The sequence below is a fragment of the Vulpes vulpes genome, chromosome 10, assembly GCF_048418805.1.
Source record: "Vulpes vulpes isolate BD-2025 chromosome 10, VulVul3, whole genome shotgun sequence".
NCBI lineage: Eukaryota > Metazoa > Chordata > Mammalia > Carnivora > Canidae > Vulpes > Vulpes vulpes.
In genome coordinates, this window is record NC_132789.1 from 7971669 (window position 1) to 7989355 (window position 17687).

Consider the following 17687-nt stretch of genomic DNA (forward strand, 5'->3'; position numbering starts at 1 on the left):
TCTTTAATTTCTTTAACAATCTCTTCTAGTTTTTAGTGTACAATTCTTAGAGTTTCTTATTTAAACTTATTCTTAAGTATTTTATTCCTTTTTTTTTCTTAAGATTTTTATTTATTTATTCATGAAAGACACAGAGAGAGAGAGGCAGAGACACAGGCAGAAGGAGAAGCAGGCTCCACGCAGGGAGTCCGACGTGGGACTCAATCCCGGGACTCCGGGATCACGCCCTGGGCCAAAGGCAGGCGCCAAACTGCTGAGCCACCCAGAGATCCCCTATTCTTTTTGATACCATCACAAATGGAATTTTTAAAAAAGATTTTATATATTTATTCATGAGATACAAAGAGAAAGACAGAGACATAGGTAGAGAGAGAAGTAGGCTCCCTGCAGGGAGCCTGATGCGGACTCAGTCCCAGGACCCCAGGATCACACTCCGAGCCAAAGGCACTCAGCAACTGAGCCACCCAGGTGCCCCTACCATTAATGGAATTTAAAAGATTAATTTCATGGGGCACCTGGGTGGCTCATTTGGTTAAGCATCTGACTCTTGGTTTCAGCTCAGGTAATGATCTCAGGGTCTTGGGATTGGATCCTGCATTGGGCTCTGTGCTCAGCACGGACTCTGTTTATCCCTTTCCCTCTGCTCCTTCCCTGCCTTGAATAAACAAAATCTCCAAAACAAAATTTATAAAAAATTAATTTTTTTTTTTTTGGATAGTCACACACACAGAGAGAGAGAGAGGCAGAGACATAGGCAGAAGGAGAAGCAGGCTTCATGCACCGGGAGCCTGACGTGGGATTCGATCCCGGGTCTCCAGGATCACGCCCTGGGCCAAAGGCAGGCGCCAAACCGCTGCGCCACCCAGGGATCTTAAAAACAATAAGAATGCGCACTCTGCCTTGGTTGGGTAGAGTGTGCTCCCTAACAAGTGACTGTTAGGGTTGGCTGGTTCATAGTGTTGTTCGGTCTTCTGTTTCCTTGCTGATCTGTCTAGTTGTTCTCTCCTTAGTGAGTGGAGTACTGGACCTCTCCCAACTTTCGTTAAACTATTTCTTCCTGCGGTTCTTCGCATATTTTGGGGTTCCATTGTTTAGTGTATATATGTTTATAACTGTCAATTCTTCTTGATGAATTGACCCTTTATCAGTGTATAATGTCTTTTATCTTTTGTAACAGTTTATTTTTTTAAGATTTTATGTATTAGAGAGAGTGTGTGTATCAGAGTGTGAGCAGGGAGGGACAGAGGGAGAAGGAGAAAGAATCCAAAGCAGATTCTGCACTGAGTGCGGAGCCTGATGCAGGGCTCAATCCCATGACTGTGAGATTATGACCTGAGCCAAGAGTCGGAAGCTTAACCAATTGAGCGACTCAGGTTCCCCTTTTGTAACAGTTTTTGACTTAAAGTCCATTTTGTCTGATATAAGAATAGTCATTCCAGCTCTCTTTTGATTACTGTTTGCGTGGAATATCTCTTTTGTGTGCTTTTATTTTCAGCCTATTTGTCTCTTTTAACCTAAAGTGAGTTTTCTTACAGATAGCATATAGTTGGATGATTTCTTTTTCAAATCTATTGTGCTAATCTGTGTCTTATAATGGAAGAGCTTAATTCATTTAATGTATGGATTTGAAAGGACTTCTGTTTTGTTAGTTTTTTTCTATATGTCTTACATCTTTTTTATTCGTCAGTTCCTCCATTACTGTTTCTTTTGTGTTAAATGGATGTTTCTTATTTTGTTTTACTGTATGCTTTTGAGTTATTTTCTTGGTGGTTCCCCTTCTCCCAGTGATTCTTACACAGCAAGAATGATGCTTTGACCCTTTGGAATCACCAGTCTAAGGGATATTGATTCTGAATCTTTTTGTAAAGGCAAAAACCTTTCTAAAGTGTGAGTAACTACTTCCTACTGTACCTATCATAATCTGAAATCAGATTGTCACACATTGTTTTCTCGGAGTGTGGAGCATATTAAATGTAGTACATGTCAGGGAGAGCATAAGCCAGCCGTGGCTCTTCAGCAGAGAAGAGCCAGAAATGAATCCTTTTCTGTCATGGGCAGTGGATGTGGATGTGTACAGTACCACAGTGTTTCTTTTACAGCTCATCCTTGGAATCCCAGAACAGGCCTTAAGTCTTCTCCACATGGCCATTGAGCCCATCTTGGCTGATGGGGCGGTCCTGGACAAAGGCCGAGCCATGTTCTTGGTGGCCAAGTGCCAAGTGGCTTCAGCAGCTTCTTACGACCCACTGAAGAAAGCAGAAGGTAGGGAGCCATTCAAAGATTCCAAGGCAATACTACTGCGGAAAAAAAAAAAATTAAATTTAGGCCCCAGAAGAAGGAGGACACAAAATTTGGGGCGGTATTTAAGTTCTCAAATATATGTTAAAATTTCATGCTGTTTTTAAAGGACTTTGAGATGCATGCTTGGCATGAAGTTTGAGGGTAATTGAATCCTGATTTTAAGCCTACAGAGTGAGGGTCCCAGGCTGAAAATCAGGACTATAGATCTTTTTAAAAACCTCACCCTAGTGTATTTTTTTTTCTTCTCAAAGAGTAGAATACAAAAGTATCTGGTACATGTTAAATCAATAAAAGTAGATGTTCAGTTCTGAAAATTATGTGCGAAATGTTGAGTTAAACATGTGTGATATTTTCCCATTTTCCCTCAGCTCTGGAGGCAGCCATCGAAAATCTCAATGAAGCCAAGAACTATTTTGCAAAGGTCGACTGCAAAGAACAGATCAGAGATGTTGTTTACTTCCAGGCCAGACTCTACCATACGCTGGGCAAGACCCAGGAGAGGAACCAGTGTGCGATGCTCTTCCGGCAACTTCATCAGGAGCTGCCCTCTCATGGGGTGCCCTTGATCAATCATCTCTAGTGGGAGTATCCCTGCTGGGCCCTCTATAGTCTAGAAGATTTTGAACTTCTTTACATCCCCTCCCTCCATGTAAATGATGTACTTGATGTCTGATCAATAAACTGCATTCTGATTCATTTCTCTTATTTTGTGGTTAGAATATACATATTTGTTTTCTCCCCCTTTATTTTTTTATTTTTTATTTTTTTTAAATTTTTATTTATTTATTCATGAGAGACACAGAGAGAGAGGCAGAGACACAGGCAGAGGGAGAAGCAGGCTCCACGCAGGGAGCCTGATGTGGGACTCGATCCCGGATCCCAGGATCGTGCCCTGAGCCAAAGGCAGACGCTCAACCACTGAGCCACCCAGGCATCCCTCTCCCCCTTTTTTTTTAAAGATTTTATTTATTTGTGTGAGAGAGAGAGTGAACATGCAAGAGAGAACACAAGTGGGGAGGGGCAGAGGGAGGGGGAGAAGCAGACTCCCCACTGAGCAGGGAGCAGGGACATGGGGCTTGATCCCAGGACCCTGAGATCATGACCCCAGCTGAAGGCAGATGCTCAACTGACTGAGCCACCCAGGTGCCCCTCCCTTATCTTTTTTGATAGCAAAAGATACCAACTCTTCGTTGATGAACAGCTGTTTTATTAATAAGTTAGTGCAAATTTATGTTCTATCTGAGCAAAGTTGCCAATATCTTATTAGAATCTGTACATACTCTCCATTATCACATGAATTTGTTTAGCACCTAGGCTCAGAGTCAGCTTTTTTGGGTATTGGTAGGTCTCTCTAGGGGGTCAGTATTTCTGAGGCTTGGATTTTCCTTCTGAAGCTTCCTTGTTTTGTTGGACTGAGCTGGGGCTTATGATGTGCCTGTGTGTCCTCACAAGCACATGAAGGTCCTTGACTGGAGTAAAAGGAAGAGATCTTTTTATGGTTTTTGGACCAATTACAAGAAACCTGTTTCAATCATGGTATTTGCTTTCTTATCTCTTCCATATGAGTCTATTACTTCTCTCTTTAACTATATAAATGAGGGATGATTAGGAATTCATCATGAATAAGGTGATAAATTAAGAAAGGGTCTGAAGCTCAGAGTTGTGTGGATGCTATCACTCAAATATATAGTATTTCTAATTTATGTATCTCAGCCCTGCAATTAAGGAGGGCCAGCTATTGCTTTGTCTGTTCATGAATTTATCTTATCCCCCCTGTGTTTGTTCACAGGAAAATCACCATGTTTCAAGTCCAAAACAGCAACAAGGAACCAACCAAATTTTGCAGTTTCTATCATTGGCTCTTTCTCTGTTAAATTTAAACCTTCTGATGGGAAATAATTTATCTCTAGAGCTCTTTGAAACAGTGTAAAACAACTCCCACTCATGGGGTGCATTTGTTGGCTAAAGACAGCTGCTCTGGAAACAAGAGACTCAGTGTTGAGATAGAGACAGTAATTGGTGTGGTGATGTTTTAAAATCTTAAATTAATTTGAAAGGTTATATGTGTAGATGGTAAAAATTAAACTTTTTTTTTTTTAAGATTTTATTTATTTATTCATGAAAGACAGAGAGAAAGGCAGAGATGTAGGCAGAGGGAGAAGCAGGCTCCAGGCAGGGAGCCTGATATGGGACCTGATCCTGAGACCGTGGATCACACCCTGAGCCAGGGGCAGGTGCTCAACCGCTGAGCCACCCAGGTGTCCCTAAAAACTATATGTTCTTAAGAGTTATAGAGTAAAAAGCAATCCTTCTTCCCAGGAAGTAACCACTATTATCAATTTCTTTTTATTCTTCCAAATATATTCTCTCATTTGATATCATTTTTGTTCATGTATTTAAACTATAGTCTTTCCAGTCTGGATATGATCTTAATCACTCTGCCTCAACAGAAGAAGTTCCAAGAGATGGGGCAAGTTTACTCAGCTGACCCTTATGCCTCAACATCAAAAACTAGAAATCATCAGACCTGACTAGGACCACCTACATAATTTGTAGGGCCAGTGCGAAGTAAAAATACAAAGCCTATATTAAGTAGAGGATTAAACCAAGTAAGGGGCACAGTTTACATGCTCATGAAGTCAGCCTCCTCACTCTGCTCCCAGCCTGCACGTTCACCCTTGCAGAACTGAATTCAAAGCTAATAGAGAGTCTATGGCCTGCTGCCACCTGTGACTTAGATTTGTTAGTTGATGCCTGTTTCCTCCAGGAAGGAATAGTGGGTTAAATGGAAAGTTGGAAACGTCAGAGTGACCCCCACACACAGAACTGTCGGTTACAGCTAATTGGCTTTTTTCCTGGTGGAGCATTTGGTGAGGGATGGATCAGAATAGTGTAATTATAGGTGGTTTAACATAAAAGTGTAACTAAATGATGATTTGGTTAAATGGAAAATGGTTGGGTGAGCAGGGAATTGAAGCTCATTTGAATACAACCAGTGGGCATTCTGGTCTCTACTAGAGACCTTACAGAGAAGAAAGGTGTGGTGACCCAAGCCAGTGGCTTGGCATGGTGAGCGCTCTATTAGCAGGTTTGGTGTTGAGAATTTCCAGCCCTGAGGCAAATGGGTACAAATATCTTAACACTTACAGAGTGGGGGTGGGGGGGCACCTGGATGGCTCAGTTGGTTAAGCATCTGCCTTTGGCTCGGGTAGTGATCCCAGAGTCCTGAGATTGAGCCCCACATCGGATCCCTGCTCAGTGGGGAGTCTGCTTCTCTCTCTTGTGCAGCTCCTCATGCTTGTTTTTTCTCTATCAAACATTTTTTTAAAGATTCTACTTATTTATTCAAGACACACACACACACACACACACACACACACACACACACACACACAGAGGCAGAGATACAGAGGGAGAAGCAGGCTCCATGCAGGGAGCCCGATGTGGGACTTGACCCAGGGTCTCCAGGATCATGGGCCAAAGGTAGGAGCTAAACCACTGAGCCACCTAGAGATCCCAATAAACATTTTTTTAAAGATTTTATTTATTCATGAGACACAGAGAGAGTGACAGAGACACAGGCAGAGGGAGAAGCAGTCTCCGTGCAGAGAGCCCGATGCAGGACTCGATCCCGGGACTCCAGGATCATGCCCTGAGCCAAAGGCAGATGTTTAATCGCTGAGCCACAGAGGTGTCCCGATAAACATTTTTTTAAAGATTTATTTATTTATTCATGAGAGACACAGAGAGTCAGAGACATAGGCAGAGGGAGAAGCAGGCTCCCCACAGGGAGCCTGATGTGGGACTTGATCCCGGATCCCAGGATCACGCCCTGAGCCGAAGACAGACGCTCAACTGCTGAGCCGCCCAGGCATTCCACTCTGTCAAATAAATAAAATCTTAAACCCCACAGAGTGTCCTGTTGTAATTTATGTATGTTAACATTTAATCTTTACAACACTCCTAAGAAGTAGGCAATAGCACTAATCCCATTTAACAGATGTAGAAACTGAGGCATGAGGAGGTTAACTTGCCACCCAAGGTTACACAGCTGGTAGGTTGCAGAACTGGGAATCTAACCTAGTTGCTGCATTACTCTAGAGCTGCCTGTTTCTGGAGTTTTGAAAAGTACTATAATGTTTCCTGTAAACATTCTTTTCCAGTTTGTTGAACATGTAACTGGTGATACCAGTCATCACTTATCTAGTGCCCAGTATAGGCCAGACAACTATGCGAGGTACTTCCACGCATATTATCTCTAATGCTTGTAAGCCAAATACCATTTTGCATTTGAGGAAACAGCCTCCGAGATTTTGCCTGACCTAGCCCCTCATTAATAAGGCTCAGTGAGGATTCAGTCCAGGTGAGACAGGCTTCTCAGTTTTATCACCGGGGCACCTTTGTGTGGACCTGCATACCTTGAATACCTCTACTTGTTTGGAGTGTTTTATATTTCGCCGTGATGTTTTTGGATGGTTACACTATTTTTTTATTTCTTTTTTGTTTTTTAGAGATTCTATTATTCATTCATGAAAGACACAGAGAGAGGCAGAGACATAGGCAGAGGGAGAAGCAGGCTCTGTATGGGAAGCCTGATGCAGGACTTGATCCCAGGACCCTGGGATCATGACCAGAGCCGAAGGCAGGCACTCAACCACTGAGCCACCCATGCACCCTTACACTGATGTTTTTTTTTCTTTCTCATAGTACATCTAAGACAAATGAAGAGCTGCTTCATCTATGTCCCTGCAGACTTCTCCTTTTATGCTGTTGTTCATGTTTGAGACTAACAAACATGTGAATCTCACTGCCCATTGAAGGGAAACTTCTCAGGGTCTTTTTCTTTTCACTTTTTTTTTTTAACCAGTGTTTTTCTACTTTGCTGTTGAATGGGAAGGAATTCAATTAAAAAGTCTATCTATGATTAATCCTGCTGCCTCTACCTTGATGTTCAAGGTTTGGGAGGTGGAATATTCCAGTGAACACCATGGGTAGAACACAGAACAGTTCCTATAGGAAGAGGCAAAGCCTTGGCAGGAGCTTATGATACTGCCATAGAGGATAAGATAATTTTTAAATCTTACTTTTCAGCCCCTCCCTTGTACTATCCAAGTTTTCTTAAAAATAAGATTTGAATGCTTTGTTTACCTATTTTCTTGGCAATCTGTGTTGTCAAGACAGCAAGATGTTTGCCTAGAATAGGTTTTTCTAGTGTTGTTAGAGAAGAAAACCCAAAAAGCAAAACCAGTTCTTACTTTCATATCTCTAAGAAGAAAATGGTTTCCCTCAGTGGGATGATTCCTAGCCTAAGAAAGGCCAAATGTCAACGAAAGGGAATTACAGTGTCCTCTGCTTTGTTCTAGTTCACTTTAATAAGAAAGGTACATAATCGATGTGTTTTTTTTTTTTTTAGCTCTGTACTATGTATATTAGTAGCGTCTCTGAACACTTATGTGCTAGGCACTGGGCTATTAACTTTACACACATCACTGAACCTGTCAGTTAAGTTTGTTGTCTTCATTTGACAGCTGATGAAACCAGAGTCCCTGGCCAAGGCCAAGGCCACAGACCTGACAATTAGCAAAGCTGAGATGTGAACTAGGTCTGTCTCGATTCCAAAGTCACTGCTTTTAACTACAATGCTGCAGGTAAACAAATTTCAGATGTGATACTTATCTAAATTCCAGGAATTGATATATGGCTCTACTGGCAAGTCACACCCCATTAGTGAAAAGGAAAGAATAGAGACAATCGGGTGGCTGAGATCAAATACGTAGTACAGTCCTTGTAATAGGAGATCACAGAGGGGAGAGGTCAAGGAGAGCCTGGGTCATAACATTTCAGGAAGTTCTTCCAGAAAGAAGTGGATCTTGGGCTAGAGTTTGGATTTGAATGGGCACTTTCTTGCCTTTCTTACATAATTGGCTTCTCACTTTATACAGCTGTGTGTGTGTATATCTAAGTTTCTGCCTATTAGTTATAGTGTTCTAATAAAACCTAGACAATTTAGTAACATGATATAAACCTATAAAATTATGTATTTTACCGAGTAACAGGAAAAGACATCAACCAATATCTATTTTGGTTTCTTTAGTAAAGCAGGGGTTACCAAACTATTGCTTACATGGGTTGAATCTGGCATGCCACCTGTTTTTATATGTCCTGCTAAGAATAGTTTATGCATTTTTAAATGGTTGAAGAGAAATCAAAACAATAATATTTTGTGACATGTGAAAATTATATGAAATTTAACTTTCAGTGTCTATAAATAAGAGTTTTATTGGAATACAGCCACACCCATTCATTTGTCTATGGTTGCTAGAATGGCAGAGCTGAGAAGTTGCAACAGAGACCACATGACCTGAAATTCTAAAATATTTAATATCTGGCCCTTTACAGATAAAGTTTTCTGACTCCTGACATAGAGTCAGAGATGTTCAAAATGTTCCCCAGCAGCCTCAATACATAGTTTTGAGGAGAAAATAGCAAAATATAGAAAAATACAGAACTATGCATCCACCATTCAGAATTGACTTGACATTTCACCATTTGCTTCTAATTCCTTTAAAAGTAAAAGGCAGGGATCCCTGGGTGGCGCAGCGGTTTGGCGCCTGCCTTTGGCCCAGGGCGCGATCCTGGAGACCCGGGATCGAATCCCACATCGGGCTCCCGGTGCATGGAGCCTGCTTCTCCCTCTGCCTGTGTCTCTGCCTCTCTCTCTCTGTGTGTGTGTGTGACTATCATAAATAAATTAAAAAAAAAAAAAAAAGTAAAAGGCATGAAACTGTCCAACATTTCTTATGCTCCCTGTCTTTATTTTCTGTCCCTACGTCCATCTTTGTGGCAGATTGTCATGAATTTAATTGACACTCAATCCCCATTGACCTTTAAAAAAAACACTAGGCAAGCAGGTGTCTATGAACAAGATAGACTATGTGGGGTTTTAAAATACAAATTTTACATCATATTGTAGTCTGTACCTTGCTCCTTTACTCAGCATTCTGGTTTGAGGATCTTCCCACGTGTGTACAAGTAGATCTTTTTTTTTTTTTTAAGATTTTATTTATTTATTCATAAGAGACACACAGAGAGGCAGAGACATAGGCAGAGGGAGAAGTAGGCACCTCACAGGGAGCTCGATGCAGGACTCGATGTGGAACTCTGGGATCACACCCTAAGCCAAAAACAGATGCTCAACCGCTGAGCCAACCAGGCGTCCCTGTACAAGTAGATTTAATGTATTCCTTGGAACTATTGCATAGTATCCCATCATTTATCCAATCAAATAACACATTTCATTTATCCATTCCCCCCATGAACAGTAGGAAGGTTGTTTCTGGGCTTTTACTGTTACCAACAAGGTGTCCGTGGTGAGTAACATCAGAAATGGGGGTCCTCTTACCCAAAGCTCTCAACTGTTGGTCAGCACGTATATACCAGAGGATCTAAACTGAAGGGGGCTGGAAATCCATCCAGTAAAAAGGACTTTTTTTTTTTTTTTTTAAAGATTTTATCTTATTTACTTATTCACGAGAGACACGGAGACATAGGCAGAGGGAGAAGCAGGCTCCACGCAGGAAGGCTGATGCAGAACTCGGTTGCAGGACCGCGGGTCATGACCTGAGCCAAAGGCAGATGCTCAACCACTGAGCCACCCAGGTGCCTCTAGCACAAGAGGACTCTGAACCTTTCATTACTTTGGCCCTTGATTCCCGTCTGGACTCTTGATTACCTTTTGGCTCCTTGGCAGGGTCAGCGAAACATGCCCTGGGTACCTTTTGGGTCAGGACTGAGTTCGGGAACCATCTAAGGTCGGCAGGTCAGACCTTTGAGATCTTCTTTCTCCCTCCTGCAGCGCCGCTCCCCAAACACACTCTTAAGGTTCCGGCAAAGGAGGGCGCCCCAAAGGGGCGGAATGTTTGTGAAGAATATATTGTTTTGCACAAAAAGCATCTAAGTAGCCCCGGGGGAAGGCCAGAAGTTCATTGTTTCGGGTAGTTTTGTACATCCGGGTGGAGTGGATGTGGGAAAGGAGCCGAGTTCCCCGGCCTTTGGGGCGGGCCCCGAGCCCGGGTCCGCGGGGAGGCGGGCAAGGAAAGGGGTTCCCCTGAGTGGGTGGGGACCCGAGGTCCAGGCCGCATCCACCGCCCGGCGCCCGGGGCAGAGGCCGCAGCCTCGGGACGGGAGCTCCGCCGTCCTGCGGACTCGGGGGACTCCCCGCCACCCAGCCGCCGCCGCGCGGTCCCCGCGTTTGGCCAAACAAAGCGAGCGCTGCCGGCGCGCCCCGCCCGCCCGCCCGAGGGTGTCGCCGCCGCCGCCGCCGCCGCGGGGAGCGCCCGGCCAGGTGCGCGCCGCGGCCCGGAGCGAAGTTGCGGCGCCGCCTCTCGCCCCCCGCCCCGCCCCCGTCCACCGGGGCGCTCGGGTCTGCGCGGCTCCGCGGCTTCCCGGCCCCGCCCCACTTCCCCTCGCCCCCGCCTCCCCCCTTCCCCCGCCCTCCGCCTCGCCGCTCCTTTCGGCTCCGCCGGCCCCCGTCACTCCCCCCCTCCCCGGCGCGGGGCCGAGCCCGCGGGGACGCGCCGACGGCGGCTCGGCGCCCGGGTTTCCAGCGGCCGCGGCCAATCCTCGCGCAGCCCGCGGCGGCGTCGCGCCCCAGCGAGACCCGGCGGCTCCTCCCGCCCCCGGCCCCCCTGCGCGCGCCCGCCGGGGCCGCGGAGAGGAGCGCGCGGCCGCGCCGAGCTGAGCGGAGCCGAGCCGGGGGCGCCGAGCGCGGGAGGCGGCGGCGGCGGCGGCGGAGGCGCGGAGCCCAGGTGAGCTGCGGGGAGCGGGGCCGCGGGCCGGGGCGCCCTTGCCCTGTCGGGGCGGGGACCGCTGCCGGGATTGCAGACAAAGCCCTGCGGCCGGCCCCGGATTCCCTCCACCGAGGGCACCCACGTGCACCGTCCCACGCCCCGCCACGTGGGGGGGACCCGGCCCCCCGGCGCCCCTTCCCCCGCGTCCTCGGAGCGCCCGGGGCCTTGGGGTGGCCGCCTAGGCTGGGCCGCGCCTGGCCGGGGGGAGAGGGTGGCAGGGGCGGTCCCGGAGTTTGGAACCCGTGTCCCCCGGGGCTGGGGCAGTCAGGCAGGGATCTCGGAGGCGGCCTAGGCCCACCTTCTCGCGTTTGACAGGTAGGGAAGGCTACGGAGTGCAGGGACGGAGAGGGCCACCGGACTCTGAGCACCCCACCCCCGCACCCCCTTGTCTTGGGGGCAAACCCAGGCCCTGGGTAGGTTGGACCGACACCAGGGGGCAGGACCCTGGATCAGCAGTTGCGGGGCCTGGGGACCTTTGCCTCTCTTCGTTGGCCCTCTGCTTCCGCCCTCCGGAACCTCACTGGCTGGTCCTTTTGACCTAAATTTACCTCCGGACCGCAGCTCTTGATGAGTGCGGAGACGTGCCTTCACCTGCCCCTTCTGCTTGACTGTTGGGGACGCGGGGTTTCTGGGCCCAGCCCCGGGAGTCTGGGTCTTGGTGCCTGCCTGGAATGCCATGCTGTGTAGCCTCGAGCTCTTCCTGCCCCCCCCCCCCCCTGCACTGCCCAGTTTGGGAAGCGGGGTGTTTTCACAGCTCTGCCAGCCACCCTCAGCCACCCTGCTGCTCGCACTTGGCCCTGGGGAGGTTGCACTTTAGCTTCTCCTGCCTCCTCCAGAAGGTTGGGGTGGAGGGATGTGGGGGCGGAGCGCGGGCGGGGGGTGGGGGCGGGGGCGGACTCCGTGCTCTTAGTGAGAGAGGAGCTCTCTGGCCTGGGGTGGGGACGTGTAGTGTCCATTTCCATAAAGGGAACTTCAGCCTTCCTCAATTTGAAAGTCCCTACAGCCTTAGAGATAGAAACTTCAGGTACCCTAGAGTGATACTGTCACCACACCCCTTCCCCTAGCTCTGCCCCCAGGGGAGAGAGGAGAGGGTAGCTCTCTCCTCATAGGCTCCCACATACTCAGGGGGGAGGTAGGGGCAGTAACAAGGGGAGGGCTTTGGGAGAGTTAGCCCCCTCCTCCTAAACCAATACACAGAAACATGCAATTTAAGAATGAACAGTGTTCATGCTATGCAAATGCAGCTTCTTGGCGAGCCCCAGCACCTCCTTCCAGATTGCTCATCATAAGCCTTTCCTCTATAGAAAGCAGGTATTCATAGTGAGAGCGCAGTGTATTTTTGTAATAAAAAGTAATAGCCATCATTTGATGAGCCCCTACACACTGGACTATGTGTTGCATTTATTATCTTATTTAATGCCTACCAAAATCCTAGGGGGCAGAGATTTTTATTCCCATTATAGAGATGAGGAGGTCAAGGGTGGAAACAATTCTGCCGTGTTGCTAGGAGTTAGCCTCATTTTATAGAGGGGTCAGAGAGGCTAAGCAGCTTGCCCAGGGTCACGCAGCCAACCCAGGCATGTCAGGCTCTTGAGCCTGTGCATTTTATCATCTATCCTAGAGCAGTCCATTGCAAGGCTGCCCTCCGTTTTTTGAGGGGCCCAGAATTGTTTACTAAGCCAGCTTAGAAGGACACGGATCTAAGTGGGCATGGTGCTGATGCTTATTAACTTGGGCTTGTCTTTGCTCCCAGGTTCTTGGTGGGCTAGTAGCCAAACATATTCACTAATACCTTTGCAGTAGTTCTCATCAGGGAGAGTCCCACCATCCTGGCAAGCATTTGAAAAAGTGCCTGGTGCCTTTTGGTGTCACAATGATGCTGAGCACTTCTGGCTTTGGTGGGCAGGAGCCAAGGATGCCAAATGTCCGGCAAGCAGGCCAGATCCATGCCAGGCATGAAGAAGTGTCCTGCCCTGAATGCCAGGAATGCCTCTGTTGAAAAACACTAGGAGGAAGAAGTGTGCTGGGAATGATGGAAGCACAGGGCAGTGGAGTTTCTGGAGAAATCTCTTCTGGCTGGTATGAATCCAGGAAGCTCCCAGAAATAAGTGTTGTTTGTGCTCAGCCTTGAGGGATGGGCTAAAAAACAAAAGGGCAAGGGGAGATTGGATGGGAATAAGAGGGGAAGGGTCTGACCTAGCAGAGGGAACTTCCTGCAGTAACCCAGAGTTCCCCCCTTGAGAACCTTAACCTAGATCCAAGCTGGACTACTGGGTAGGGAGACTGGGTGGGGTCTCAAGAGGAACTGGGTGGGGCAGACCAGCCTATTTTCAAGGCATTTTGACTCAGATTTTAACGTGGGATGCAGAGTCATCCTCATCCCATCATGAACTCATTTAATGGAAAGGCTCAGAGAAAGCAGAGTACTGTAACTTGGTTAGGGTCCCTCACAACCTTTTCTTCTGCATGCCGCCTTCTGGTTCTTATTTCTTTTCCCAATCCTGGAAATTTGAGGCAAGTGCTATTTCAGATTGTCCTTTGGGTCAGAGGTCCTTATGTTACTATATTTCCCTAGATGTTTTGCTTTCCCAATTAGCTACCCCCTTTAGGTTACAGGACCCAGGTGTGGGGTTCAGGCATGCCTGGCTCCAGATGCTGCCATGGCCTTCTCCCTCATTTCTGTGCATTCTTTCTTGGAAGTTAAGGAAATTGCAGCTCTCTTTTGGAATGGTCTTTTCTTTCAGACTGTGCTTGTTACCTTATTGACATCTTAATATGTGACCCTTTGTATCTGGCTTCTCTTTCTTGGAGTGTGAATGTTTTCAAGGTTCATCCATGTTGTAGAATGTATCAGTGCTCCTTTCTATGGTTGAGTAGTATTCCCTTGTATGGATAGACCCCATTATGTTTATCCATTTACCAGTTGGTGGACACTGGCTTGTTTCCACCATTAGATTTTTTTTTTTTTTAGATTTTATTTATTTATTTGAGAGAGAGAGAGAGAGAGAGAGAGCATGAGAGACATCACGAACAGTGGGGAAGGGTAGAGGGGGAAGCAGAATCAAGGCCAAGTGGGGAGCCTGATACAGGACTCAATTCTAGGGCCCTGGGATCATGACCTGAGCCGAAGGCAGATGCTTAACCCCTTAACCAACTGAAACATCCAGGTGCCCCACCATGAGTGTTTCTTTTTTTTTTATTATTATTCATGAGAGAGAGAGAGAGAGAGAAGCAGGCTTCACGCAGGGAGCCCAACGTGGGACTGGATCCCGGGTCTCCAGGATCACGCCCTGGGCTGAAGGTGGCGCTAAACCACTGAGCCACCCGGCCGCCCCACCATGAGCATTTCTTAAGGCCACTTTGTGTATTCCTCTGCCTTCTCAGCCCCCAGTTAATAAATCTCTGGGCATAAGACATTATTTTGTGTCTCTGTTTGCAGAGCTGGTGGTGGTGGTGGTGGTCGAGGTGGTGGAAGGGAGGGTCTCTGAAATCAATTGGTGAACAGAGTTTTCAAGACTCCGTCTATCTGGCCCCCTCTGGCTCCGCCACAAGATTCTTGCTTTCTCGCAAAGCCCAGTGCCCCCAGGCTCAATGCACAGGTGTGACATGTGTGATTTTCAGGGAGAGAGTGAATTTCATCCAGTTCCGTTCTCTTCAGTCATGATGATTTGTTCAATGTATGTCCTCATGTCATCTTCGGGCATATATTTTGTGAGTCTTTTTCTAGATAAGTAAACCCACAAGGTAGAGAAAGCTTCACCAGACAGATGGAGCCCTCACCCTGTGACCAGGCGTGGAGTCAGCTCAGTCTCCGGACAGCTCAGCTAGAAATACTTATCTGGAGGAAATCAGAAATCTAGCAAAAACGGAGCTGGGAGGAAGCCCAGAGAAGAGCAGCCCCTCGGTGGCCCCTTCCGTTTCACAGTCACAGCCGAGTGGGTGGGACACAGAGAGGAGGGGAGAACAGGGTCTTCGGGAGTGTTGACTGTGAGCCAGTTTTCATACAGAAGATGGACTCAAGTTACCCTCTCGCTAGGCTGCAGCGGTTCCATTTTACAGATGAGAAAATCAAGGCCCAGGCCCCTGGGATGTGCATAGTTTCCCAGCATGCCTCCTAATCCTGTGTTCTCTGGTCTTCCTTGCCTTCTTATGCTGGCAGACGATGCTGATTTTCTCATGGGCATAGAATAGACTAGATTAGACAAGACTGGACTAGAATCTCTCTTCTCCAGGAGGGTATGGCTTTGCTCTCTGAAAAATAAGATTTTAAGTGATTATCTTTTCTTCCTTCCCTGATTGGATCCCTTCCTCAACACAACCAAAAATTGGGTATAATTCAAAGGAGGTGGATGCTGTTACTCATAGGTAAGACCTGTGCCCTGGTGTTCCCTGTTGGAGACGTTAGTGGCCAAAGTGGGGGAGGAGCGATTTCAGCTGCCAGTGTTTTTTCTGTTTCCATCGTGTTGGTGGTGGTGCTGCTCAACTTTTTTCTTCAATTAGGAAACATTTTAAGCATAGAAAAAAGCCAAGTTTTGTTTTGTTTTTTTGACTGGCTCATGTTTTTTTGGAAGGCCGGATGGAAACAGGGCAGAGCAGGACGCTGTGTTTCTCTTAAGTGCTGGCTCTGGAACCCTGATGATATGTCACTGAACTGAACCCACACTTTTTGGGGGGGCTGGTGACAAGCTCTGCCTGGACTTGGTCCCTGCCCCCAGAGAGCTCCCAGGTGAGTAGTTTGTGAACTCTTGGGGGGTGCTTTGGCAAAGAGAAACAATTCTAGCATTTTCGCCTTTGAAAAGGAGAGAAAGAACATTCCAAGAGTCTGTGTACCCCCACCCCCAATCCTGAAAGCTGCTGAGCAACTATTTTTATGTTGTCTCTTTTTATCCCATTGGCTTCTGTAAATAGTTGAGAGATGGCAGTTGCAGAGATAAAAATGCTTATCTCAACCTGGAGAGGAGAAAGGATGGTCCTGCAAGGAGATGCCCCCTTACCCCTCTCCTGGGCCGTGGTCTGGTATGAGGGGCATGAGGTAGGAGGTGAGTGGATGAGGGAAGGGGCATCGTGGGTGGTGTCTGAGATAAGGCTCTGCTGGAGAAATTTCAATGGGGAGCCAGTGGTTCGGATGGGAGCAGGGTGTGGAAGAAAGAACACCTCCCTGACAGGAGGCTTTTTTTTTTTTTTTTAATTTTATTTATGATAGTCACACAGAGAGAGAGAGAGAGAGAAGCAGAGACACAGGCAGAGGGAGAAGCAGGCTCCATGCACCGGGAGCCCGACGTGGGATTCGATCCCGGGTCTCCAGGATTGCGCCCTGGGCCAAAGGCAGGCGCCAAACCGCTGCGCCACCCAGGGATCCCCCTGACAGGAGTTTTAACAAGTACATTAGGATGTTGCCATTGAGGTTTCTGAGGAAAAGAGATTTTATGTAGATTCATCTCAGACAATTCTCCCAGCTTCTGTGTCCAGGTGTGGGGGACAGGGTTGGTCCTGCAGAGGCAGAGCCAGCTCCCAGCCCCTGCTCACCCCTGAAATTATATGCACACTTTAATTTAAATCTTGTGAAAAGTGATGCATGTGGACAAGAGTTAGAGGGGACGATGAAAAGAGTAAAGTTAGCATATGGAATTAGAGATGAAAATTTGTGTTCTAATATAAAGTAAAGCCCGTTGAGGGGCTCGAGCTTGCTAGCTGTGGAAGTGCTTTCTCGGCAGCAGCCTCTGTTCAGGGAGCATTTGGTGTGTGCAGGAGAAGGGATGTGCACTTGGTCACCATGTCTCACCTCTCTTTGGTTTACAGCTGTGCTTTCCCAAAGCGCTGTGTGATTTTGGGCAAGTCAGTCGGACTCTCTGCCTCAGCTAACCTCGCCAGTGAAATAAGCATGATAAGTGTACCCGACTCATACGGTTTTCTGACAGTTAAATGAGATGATACATGCTAAATGCTCAGAATAGTGCCTGGCACTCGGCAAGCACTCCCTCCAGAGGGCTGGCTGCCATCTAACGCCACTGTGGTTACTGCTACGACGATGCATTTTTTTCTTTTAGATTTTATTTATTTATTCATGAGAGACACACAGAGAAAAGCAGAGACACAGGCAGAGAGAGAAGCAGGCTCCATGCAGGGAGTCCGATGTGGGACTTGATCCTGGAACTCCAGGATTGCACCCTGGGCCAAAGGCAGGTGCTCAACCACTGAGCCACCCAGGCATCCCCAGTGATGCATTTCTTGCATTGAAAGTACTAGTCCCTGTCTTTCCTTCACTCTGTCCTGTTCATTGGTCCTTCCTTTACCCATCCTTGATTTTTTTAGGATTAAAGAAAAAAAAAAGACTTTGGAAGTTCTGATTTCTGCCTATCAAGGTGCAGATTGTCTGGTTACCAGGGGACTTGCAGCTGCCTGGCAGTTTGGCCTGGTTGAGAGCCTTATGGTGTAGAGAACTGTTGGTCTGGCAGGGAGCTTAGTGGAGAAGCTTTGTCAATCAGTTCTAATTCTTCTCCTTGGTTGTAAGTGACAGAAAATCAGTCACAAACTAAC

At 47.3% G+C, this 17687-nt stretch overlaps 2 protein-coding genes across 13 annotated transcripts in view; both read left to right on the plus strand.

Annotated features, from left to right (window-relative positions):
• ANAPC5 (anaphase promoting complex subunit 5) overlaps nucleotides 1-3006 on the plus strand; it is a 41441-nt gene extending 38435 nt beyond the window's left edge. For both annotated transcript variants that reach the window (XM_026018807.2, XM_072722780.1), the window contains exons 16-17: nucleotides 2100-2262; nucleotides 2670-3006. In XM_026018807.2, coding sequence (XP_025874592.1) covers nucleotides 2100-2262; nucleotides 2670-2881 — 375 coding nt within the window. In that variant the 3' untranslated portion in view covers nucleotides 2882-3006. The remainder of the gene's footprint in view (nucleotides 1-2099; nucleotides 2263-2669) is intronic.
• Nucleotides 3007-10424: 7418 nt separating this feature from the next.
• The window catches only part of CAMKK2 (calcium/calmodulin dependent protein kinase kinase 2), a 48950-nt gene continuing 41687 nt past the window's right edge, over nucleotides 10425-17687 (plus strand). For 4 of the 11 annotated variants that reach the window (XM_026018888.2, XM_026018890.2, XM_026018889.2 and 1 more), the window contains exon 1: nucleotides 10960-11108. The gene's annotated coding sequence lies outside the window, so the exon portion shown is untranslated. Of the gene's footprint in view, nucleotides 10604-10959; nucleotides 11109-11280; nucleotides 11466-15011; nucleotides 15877-17687 lie in introns of those variants that run through there. The other 7 variants (XM_072722781.1, XM_072722786.1, XM_072722783.1 and 4 more) reach the window with 6 other exon arrangements.